General features: G+C 31.3%; 1 protein-coding gene across 1 annotated transcript; it reads left to right on the plus strand.

Annotated features, from left to right (window-relative positions):
• The first annotated feature begins 5,621 nt into the window (after positions 1-5,621).
• Positions 5,622-10,089, plus strand: LOC131594610 (uncharacterized). The gene is made up of 10 exons (XM_058866787.1): positions 5,622-5,968; positions 6,589-6,657; positions 7,479-7,600; positions 7,682-7,914; positions 8,019-8,237; positions 8,330-8,422; positions 8,506-8,610; positions 8,995-9,285; positions 9,354-9,438; positions 9,714-10,089. The coding sequence occupies exons 3-9, from the start codon at positions 7,489-7,491 to the stop codon at positions 9,435-9,437; spliced, it is 1,137 nt and encodes a 378-aa protein (XP_058722770.1). The 5' UTR covers positions 5,622-5,968; positions 6,589-6,657; positions 7,479-7,488; the 3' UTR covers position 9,438; positions 9,714-10,089.
• Positions 10,090-10,956: the final 867 nt, after the last annotated feature.

Here is a 10,956-nt window from a genome sequence, read left to right on the forward strand (position 1 = left end):
ATTTATTATAGCTTTATTACAGGAGACTTACATACCTAAATAAGCTAATACTGAATTGTATATATCCCAAAATATATTCTTGTAAACACACAAAATATGGAATACAGAATTTTCCAATTCCACTATCTGCTATTCTGTTAAGAGGTGGAATCAAAATCGAATTTTTTCATTAAACTTGAACGGGTTCAGATAAATATTTGCGAGAGAGTAAGGATTTTTTACTGCCTAATAGTAATGGAAGGAGCCATGGAAAAGGAGACATAATTACATAATCAGAAATTTTGAAAAATATATGAAAAGATAAAAAAATTCTGTATAAAAAATTAAAGTACCAAACCAATTTAAGTATATGAAAAGAAAAATATATTTTAATTTAAGTACCAAACCAAGAGAAAGTGTTACAAGTACCAAACCAATATATTTTAATTTTAATTTTATATTTTAATTCTGTATATGAAAAGAAAAATATATTTTAATCAGAAAAATATATGTAACACTTTCAATTTAAGTACCAAACCAATAGAAAGTGTTACAAGTCACCACTATTATATTATATTATATTGATGCAGCATTTGACATGATAAGATAAAAAAATCTTCATAAAAAATTAATATTACATTGACATGATAAGATAAAAAAATCTTCATAAAAAATTAATATTACAACGACTAATTACAACATAATTAAAGTTACTAAAAAAAAAATACATGATAAAGTATGAAGTATCCAATACAAGGGAAACAAATTTCACCATCCATAAAAAAATGGATAAATAAATACATAATGTCCAAAACGGTAAAAATCCTTATTCTTCTACAAACTACAAAGAATACACTAGGAAACAACAGAGCTAAAGACACAATGGTAATAATAAGCACAGTATGTATGTTGTATTGTATGATGGAATGAGAAGTTAGAAGCAGATATCTATGGCACAGCAGCAACACAAAGCAGCACAACATCCCTTCCAGAAACCATCACCTCTGGTTGTTGTTTGATCTGGAATCCTTTGTTGAGGATAGGCTTCAGAAGCATCCTTGGAAGGGTAACCCATAGGTGGTGGTGCAGTTACATATTGCGAAGTAGAATAAGCCTCACTTGGTGGTGGATATGATATAGGTGCCTGTTGCTGGTTGTTAAACTGACTCATGATGTTGTTGATGATGATGAAGTTAATATATGAAAGAGTAGTTGAAGGATGATGATATGTGAATGAAAAGTATAGAAGCAAAAATGTGTATATATAGGTTTGATTTGAGGAATGACGTGTTGGGTAAACGCGTAAGAGGGCGTGGGAAAGAAAAGTGTATGACGGCGTTTACATATTTGATTTAAGTTTGAGACGCTATTTGCTTTGCTTTGTGACACATTGATTATGTCGGTTATTCTTTATGATTTTCAAACAAATTTTCAGTTCAACTACCACGCGTTTGCTTCTAAGATATTCAAGCCTTTCTAGATTACTGTGTGGTCAGCTCGTCATTCTAGTCTGGTCTCACAAAAAACGTCTCCAACAAAGACTGCTTTTTTTGTTTGTTTTAGGATAAAGCCGGCTTTCTGCACCACTCTAACCTCAAAACTAATAAAACTAACAAATATCATGAGCATCTACCACCCGGGAGAAGAAAAAAAATCAACTTATTGTCTTTCAAGAGAGCAAGAATGAGAAATAAGGACTTTTGTCTTTAAGAAAGTGTTTAAAAATATTAGAGGTTTGATTAGAAATTTAGTAGGTAAGAAATTTTTTTATACTTTGTTTGATGCAAGGATTACATTCTAATTTATAATATTCTAAGTAGACACACTATAAATCTAGAGAGTTTTTAACTCTAAAAGTCTCAAAAGTCTTTTAAAAAATATTATAACTACATGAGAAATGTCTTCTCATTCCAAACAGTACAATTTTTTTTTAAAACATTACTTAAAATTACCTAAACCCAAAAAACCAAAATACAAATAATAAGGATAGACTCAAATCAAGTTTAATATTTCATCCTCTTTAAATTTAATTTGTGACTCCAAGCATACTCTTTCTTTCCAATTTGAGATCTTGAGACATTACATACATCAACTTCACTTCCTTCTCGATGCATTCTCTTTATGAAGTGGTAATAGGTGTTGATGTGCTTATTTTTTCATGAAAGACGAGATTCTTTGTCAAAGCAAGTGTTGATTTATTGAGAACACATATTTTTATATGATCTTCTTGTGACATTTTTAACTCTTTTAAACAAGTTCCTTAGCCAAATTGCATGACAAACACATGATGTGGTGGCAACATACTCGACTTCACAAGTCGACAATGTGATTATTGGTCGCTTCTTTGACATTCAAATAAAACCAGTATCTCCCATAAAGAACACAAAACTAGTAGGCTCTTTCTATCATCCAAGTCTCCACTCCAATCGCTATCAATATAACCAACATTCTATTTGCAAAGCTAACCAAATAGTTCTCGTTGAGTATAACGGATGTGAGGGGTGCTAATACTTTCCTCTCGCATAACTAACTTCTGAACTCGAATTTAGTTGCGACGACCATATTTTAGTTTCTTTTGGGTTTTATCGATATTTTCTATTTCCTTTTGGAATGAATAAAATTTAATGGCGACTCTGTTGTATTTCGAGCGTTTGTTACACTTAGGTATTTTTCGCGCCGCGACATACTCATATAAAGAAAGTGGAAAAACCATGAAAAGACAACAACCAGTGCACTCCGCTCTTGGTAGCTAGCCACTCTAGAGGCCATGGTAGGTCAGCCACTCGTCGACCTCAAACCAGATCTTCACCTAGGAGAAGGAAGCCGTATCGAACTTTTGGTCGGTAAGGCCCCATAGACGTCCGTCCAATAAACTTCGAGCTAAAACCTCGTAAAGTAAAAGCTAAGTCCAGAATCAACATACTCGAGATCTAACACGCACAGCTGTAATCAGGTAACTACGATATCTGATAAGTGGAAAATTTACGTAAAATACGTAGGCTTTTATTGACATATTTTACAAGCAATTAATATAAAACCCCCAATTTATCTATGAAAAGTGATAGAACATCTGTTTGGACTTTTCTAGCTAGTATTAATTGAAAACAAGTAAAAAGGACTAGAAAACCACAAGCCAAGACACAAAGACCAAACCAAATAAAAAACTAAAAACCAAGGCTCGCTATGCCAGGACACAAGCGCTATAAGCAAGCTCAGGAGGCCAAATGACATTTTCAAGTTCCAATACTTCATGGTGAAGAAAGGATTTGTGCACTAAGTGTAGAGGCGATGTGCTTAGCGAGGCAAGACAGCTAGGGCTACCTATCAGATAACTAACATTGCTTAACTTAGAAATAAGGAGGCTCGTTAGGCGTAAGTGCACTAGGCCTAGCAAGGGCTCTAAATCCACACCTATAAATAAATAGAGGTTTCCAGTTCAGTTTAAAGGAAGTTTTAGTGGAGTGATGTAGTATAAAATTGGAGTAGGTTTACCTAGATCTATAACATGAGAATAAGAGAGGGAACTCAAAGGGGAAAGCAGTGATCAAATGACAAGGCAGATAAACTTCCAATCATAACCATGCGAGATTATCGAAACAACTACGATAAGTAAACGTAGCTAAAAATCTCTTTAACATAGGTTAGATGTAGTCATTTTATGTATTAAATAGGTCATGATGTTTTATGTAAGTCTATATAATCTTTAATATTGATGACTCTTTATTCTCAATGCCTATTTTATATTTGTTACTTAAAACTTATTTTCATGGTATGAGTTGACATTCGAAAGGTGATTGTCATTACTAGTCCAAGATAACCATCTATTGAATATTAATGCCTAGACATATGGTTAGGTTCAATATCTGCACATATTTTACTAGGATCGATGTGGAGTCCTGCTGCTCTATAATGGTCAGAACTTAATGCTTTGCGTTGGTTATTGTGATAATAGTTATTCGATAATGCATTGATCTCACGAAATTAAGACCAACAAGAGATACAAATGAGAGCAACATGTGGTAATATTAATAGGTGGGTAGAAGAACATATTACCAACCTATGTTATGCATGATAAATACGTAATGAAGAAATCTACCTCTAGCAAAATTTCTTATAGTTAATACTGAAATTTCCATTTTACTTTCTGTCATTTATTTTTTGTCATATACTTTCATGCATCACACAAATATAAAATCTTTCTCTACTTGAAATCTTAAAAGCTGTTGAACGGTATTTGAAACTACCAATCTTTGAGGATACGATAATTATAAAAGGCTTAAATAGTCTTTTGGTCTCTGTAAGTTGGCGTGTTTTTGATTTTCGTCCCTGTATCTTATTTTTCTTGGAAATGGTCCTTGAATGTTAAAATCTTTTTAGTTTGCGTCCTTAAAATTGAAATCCGTGGGAAAATTCGAAGGAAAATCCGCAGGAAACCTGCAGAGTTTCCTGTGAATTTTCACTTTAGGGACTAAAATCAAATGAAATTTAACATTTGAGGACTTTATCCCCAAAAATAAAAATACAGGGATGAAAAAATAAAAACACGCCAATTTACAGAGACCAAAAGACTATTTAAGTCATTATAAAATTTACTTTTCAACAACAAAATGACCCCATTGTCAGAGACTAGTGGTAGTTTTTAAAGACATCTCATAATTTTTATTATTTTAAGTATTGTTTATATTTTTTGTCTATCTGTTAATATCAATATATTTTGTATATAATTACTAACCCATTAACATCTCCAGTTAGTTTTGTTTTTACTAATTTATGCGAGGTAATGTTCCAACTGAACAATTGTTATTCAATCACGAAATCAAATGAACCGCATACAAAAACCTCTGTAAAAGTAGAATAAAAACAAAAATCCAAGAGGCTAGAACTAGAAGTGTCTTTTGTCTCAAAACACATAATTATGACTGAAGTTGACAACAACAATAACAACGGAAATAACAATTGTGACACATTCTGCCACAATTGTCCTAGGCGTCTGGCTCATCTCATTAGAACGCAAAAGAATGTCTAACAAACTAAAATGAAAACATGTTTATTAAAAATTATGTATTCTAACTCTTTTGTAAATTTAGACCGTGTACACAAACCTCACAAAATTCTACATAAGATATGATACGTTAGGAGCTCCAGAAAATAAAAAAGAAGCAATATTCTTAAGATACACTACAAGAAATTTTCCCTATGCCCACAGTCAGTTAGAAGGATTTACCTATGGACAATAGTTTGCTCTCACTAAAACTATATTTTATTTTATATTATTTTTACCGAGAGTTGATCTACGCGTGTTCTGTTAGGAGTCCAACCTAGCAACAAGTCCATGAGCATGTGCCTTTTCAGATTCATGTAATTAAATAAAATTAAATTGAATTAATTGGTGATTAATAGGGTTGATTATTTATTTGGAAATTTAAAATTTGAGTTAAATTGAATTGAATAGATCTTTCAAATCCAGTAATGGCCACTTGTAAAAAAATCTTTTGCCACGCCTTGCATCTACTGTTTCTGATATTTTCGTAACTTTTTTTACTTTTTGATTTTTTTTTTTAATTTTTTTTGTTTGTTTACGCCACAATATATAAAATCTGATTCACTTTATAAAATAAATAGAAATTTATTCAATATTTTTTTAAAACAAAAAAACTCAGACTTTGGTAAAGTTATCGTTTTGTTTATTTAGGTTTTAGTTATCGATTCTCCTCCTTCAATCATACTTGCAAAACTTCAATCAAAATGTTAAAACCTCTAAAATCGTCGATCATACTCTCAATCATCGATCTATTTGAAGCGAATTTCATAATCGATCCCATTCTAATCGCTGAGAACTTGAAACCTCACTTTGCTTTGAATCGTCGATTCGATCCTACTCGATTAGCTAAAATCTCTAGACTTCCTTCCGATTTCAATCATCGAATCGATCTTAATCGTAGAATCACTCTCGATCGATTCGTTGAATCACTTCTCAGCAGTACAAAAGGTATATTTTTCAAGCACCGATTGCAGTTATCGTTGAATCGTAGATTATCCTTGTTTATTTTGTGTGTTCATGATTTTGTAACTTTTTTTGATATGTGATTTTGATTTTGGTTCAACTAGGTTATAGTTCAACGTATTAAATTATATTTTGAAGAAATGTTATCAGATGTGAATTTGTTATTATCGATTTAGCTTAAAATCAATTGTGATTTTGTTATTATCGGTTTAGCATCAAATGTGATTTTAGGTTTGGATTAAATTAGCACTGTTAGTTGTCTTGGTATAGGTATAGTTAAGCACAGGGGAGCTAGCAGTATCTACAAAGGTTGATTTGCACCTTATCAATGGACAAGTAGGGATGGATTCAAAGGGGGGAACTCCCTGCTTCAAATATTATATGTTTCCATTTTATAGACTGTTGCACTGAATTATAATCATCCCCTATATTTGAATAGAAAAGGTAGTCATTAAGCTGCAGAGTGTGATGTAATTGCTTATGTACTGGTCGGTCCATATTCTGCATTATGTTTCAACTCATTTGCACATATATTTAAAGGACATACATACCAAATATATCTTTTACTTTTCATCTTACATGGTTTCTTTTAATTCAATTTTCAGTTGAGCTTATCACAAGGGGGTTGCTTCTCTACCAGATAACGAGTTCTCAGCTGCAGATATACACTAAAGGTAGTTTTCTTATGTACTGTTTGGTTCCACATTCTGCAATAAGTTTCTAATTCATTTGCGCATATCTTTAAAGAACATACATATCTTTAAAATGTTGATGCTTATTTCAGATACTTAACACTCACTTTTGTCTTCTATGATTTATGAGTTAGTAAACTAAATATGTGCTTGTTAGCATATCTATGATATGATACATTCTTGGAAATTTCATTAGAATATCTTCTGTGTTCGGTTTAATCTCTATGGAACTTTTTCTTTTTGCTTCATTTGATATTCTCCTTTTATGACTCGTTCATTATTTGTTGTAATCCTTGAAAACAAGAAACTCTACAGTGTTTGAGATGCTCCTAGAGCTTTTTTACAAAACTCAGATATGAGAGTGGTGGTAGATGACATTGAAATAATGTTTATTTGTGTGCATTCTCAAATAAAATGGCATGTTTTATACAAAGATCAAAAGTCCAATGACAAATGGAGTTCTACTTATATTTATATTTGTTCCTGTCCTCAAAGTTTATTATATCTATTAAAAATCTTATTTACCTAATGATCTTAAAATTTAGTTATTGTTTAGTTGTGGAAAGCTATAAAAAACTGAGCATAATATGAGCAAGTTTGACAAGTAGATAGTGATTTAACCGCAACAGAAAAAGATAACTAAGGGAAGTGTTCCATTTCTCCATCTTTTTCATAGCTTAAAATTTCTCTCAAACTTTAATTGAATTTTCATTATTTAAATATGGACCATTTTTATTCTATTTTTTAAATACACTTATTTTACATTTACAGCAACTATAATAATTGTTTTATCTCTTTATTAGATCAAGTACCATGGGAAGGCGGAGAAAGTTGAATGTTGTTCACCATAATGACCAATCATTGGAAAAAGAGCAATCAATTGATAGCAATGTCAATGAAGAAGGAAGTCATACTGAGTTCCATAGTAAGCAACTACAAATTTTATTTATTCACTTATTACATATTTTTTTAATTTAGAAACTTCAATTTTATTACTTTGGTTTAGGTGACAAAAAGACCAGGGGTTATTCACATATGTTAGATGTGTGGGACATGCCTGCTGGAGAATTTATACTTGTTGAGGTAGACACTTTGGGAAATCCTATAGGTTGGGAAGGAAAAACTCTACTGAATGCAATAGGGAGCTTGGTAAGGAGACACCAATGTGCTCCTATTAACTATCTTTCTTGGAAAGACATGTCCGAGTCCTATATTACCAGCATGATTGATTTAATTAAGGTTTGCATATGATTTTACAAGTTTTATATCCACTCAGTTATTGTAAGATTTTATTGGTTGATGATATATAATAAATTTACTGTTTTTAATGATTCTTATAATAGAGTAAGTTTCAGTTTGTTCCTGAATTGACTGAGCAAACAACACAAATACTAAAGGATAACATGAATAGTAAGTGGAGGCAATTTAAGCATGATTTGAAATCAAAAGGGTGTGATGGAAGTAAGACAGAGGAGGAAATGGTTTCTAGCATCCCTGACAAAAGGGTTGATCCTTCCCAATATCGTGCTTTGGTACATCATTGGTGTTCCAAGGATGGACAGGTATATGTATTTGTACTTTTACCTATCAACCCTTTATTTCCTGTTATAAAATTTATGCTTCCTAATTTTTTTCTTTTATTTATTGGTTATAGAAAATAAGTCAAATTAACAAAAGGAATCGCTCAAAATTTGAGGATTTACATTGCATGGGAACCAAAAATCTTCCTAGGCTAATTCATGAGATGGTATGTTTTCTTATGTCACTTGTATTAGTACTTTAATTTTTTATTATAAATAAAATGTTTAACATTCTCATAACTAATTTTAGACAACCAAGGCTAGAGGAGTACCACCTACACGAGCTGAAATTTATATTGATACACGAACTCGAAAAGATGGGAGTATTGTAACTGAAAAGGCAGCTGCTACAATTGTAAGTTTCTACCCATGTCCAATGTTAATTAGTTATTGTCCATATTATCCATTTCTTGCCATTTATATTTGAATATTGTTGTGGTACAAAAATGAAAAACTATAGTAATTGTTGCCTAGTTAGAATAGTAATGTTTGATTTCGTGTTTAGATAGAATGGAATCAGCTGCAGATACTGATATCACATGTTGTTCTGTGTGTTGATATTTTTCTTCATTTAATAGATTAAGATGCAAATCGGACCATATTTCATGTTTCTTGCCTTAATTAAGATGCAAATATTACATGTTTACATATGATATACCGGTTGTGGGATTAACCTATATAAGGTGTATGTTTATTGGATTAATTGTGTCCTGCTCCTTTTAAACTGATAATTATGTAGGAGGATTTAAAGAACCATATGGTAGAAAATTTGGAAGTCACTCAAGATTCTATAAATTGGAAGAATGATGCATATTCAAAAGTGAAAGGGCCTGAAAGAAGAGGACGTGTCCGTTGTCTTGGCAAGATTCCACGTCATGAAATTTCAAATGTTTCATCTCAACGCACCACTAATTCAGAAAATAGACTTCAAAAAGTAGAAAACTTACTTGGAAATATTGTTGTTGTGCTTCAAATGCGATTTTCTGCCGATCCTCAGATTAATGCTGTCTTACAAGCTGTAGCTCAAGAGGTATGAAGTTTTTTATTTAATTTTTAAAATTACTAACGAAAAAAGTGATATACACTTCATTCATGTAGGTACCTAATGTTACAAGTGCCCCAAATGATTTTAATGGTAACAATCAGCAAACTACGAGTGACACTAACTCACTACACTTTTAAGGTATTAAAGTTAATGATAATTTTTATACTTGAGTTACCTATAATTACAAAAATTTGCGTATATGTTCTAATTGATCTTATTTATCTAATTACTTTTGCTTCCCTTTCTGTTTAAACAAATTATAATAATTGTTTGATTTCTTTCATGTTCCTGCTGAATTTCAACAAATTATGATACTTGTTCATGTATAGAGTGTATGTGTTTTTCCATTCTTGGACTCTAAAACAAACTTACACATTTTTTTGGAGTAACAAGCTGCATGTCTCTGCATGTAGGAAATTCTCGAAGCTTTAGAGAAATCAAGCCATACATCTGGAATTTCAGAACACGATATGAAGCTTCACTATACTGGCGAAGACGATATGATCATTTAGACAGACTTGAATGAGGAAAATTATTGTGTGCAGATGAACATTTATTGCCCTTTGATTTTATTGGTGTTTTAGAGAGATAATTTTAGAAACCAAATAAAGTTTATATCAAAACTAGACAAGCCTGAATGAGGAAAATCATTGTTCTTTGCTTCTTATAGTATTCAATATTAATGTCATAATTGATGAACAAATGTATATGAAACTTAGTTTCTGATTTGTCCAATGTAAATGGCTACATATTTTGAAATAAATTTTAAATATTAATTATTTTTGACCATGGTTGTGTTGACAATTTTGGATTATGGATGCTATTAATTAATTTAAATATTAATTTAAAATTTATTTACATTTGAAACAATAAAAAAAGTGCAGGTTTTCAAAAAAAAAATCCAGGATACCACTTTTACCTACGGTCAGATGTCGTAGCTAAAACAAAAAAATCTTTTTGGGAGAAACAGTGACAGACAACAAACTCTGTAGGTAAAAAGGTGTTTGTCCGTCAGTAAAACATTAACCGACACACAAAAATCCGTTGTTAGTCACGTAGCATAGTGCACAGTCAACATGTCCGTCGATGATGCTTTTACCTACGGAAAATAGGCATATAGTGACGGATTTTGTCTGTCAGTACATGTCAATTTTCTTGTAGTGATAGTTTCTAAATTTTTTGATTGACAAAGTAAAAGAGTGATATCTAAATACTAACGATGATAAATTGAAATTAGCTTATAAATCCATTCGATCAAGAAATAATCCATTCAAAGAAATGGTGATAAAGGAAACATTTGTGTCATTGCTTAAGGAGAAAAAAAAAACCTGTTTATAAACCAATATTCACAAAATGATATCCGATTTATTGCTTTTATGCTTAATTGGATTCTTTTGAAAAACCAAACCAATAGCAAGTGTTACAAGTCATCACTATTATATTATATTGATGCAGCATTTGACTTATTAAGATAAAAATTATATTACAACGACTAAATACAACATAAAGTTACTACAAAAAAATACAGTACATGATATCAAGTATAAAGTATAAAATGGAGAAATAAATACATAATATCCAAAGAGATAAAAATCCTTATTATTCTACAAACTACAAAGAATACAACAGACGTAAAAAATAGTGATAACAATAAGC

The sequence above is a fragment of the Vicia villosa genome, linkage group LG4 (assembly GCF_029867415.1).
Source record: "Vicia villosa cultivar HV-30 ecotype Madison, WI linkage group LG4, Vvil1.0, whole genome shotgun sequence".
Lineage (NCBI taxonomy): Eukaryota > Viridiplantae > Streptophyta > Magnoliopsida > Fabales > Fabaceae > Vicia > Vicia villosa.

Coding starts and splice junctions, on each gene's coding strand:
- LOC131594610 (XM_058866787.1), top strand. CDS start 7,489: ATGGGAAGGCGGAGAAAGTTGAATGTTGTTCACCATAATGACCAATCA. Junction 7,915..8,018: donor GCATGATTGATTTAATTAAG/GTTTGCATATGA, acceptor TTCTTATAATAG/AGTAAGTTTCAGTTTGTTCC. Junction 8,611..8,994: donor AAAAGGCAGCTGCTACAATT/GTAAGTTTCTAC, acceptor ATAATTATGTAG/GAGGATTTAAAGAACCATAT.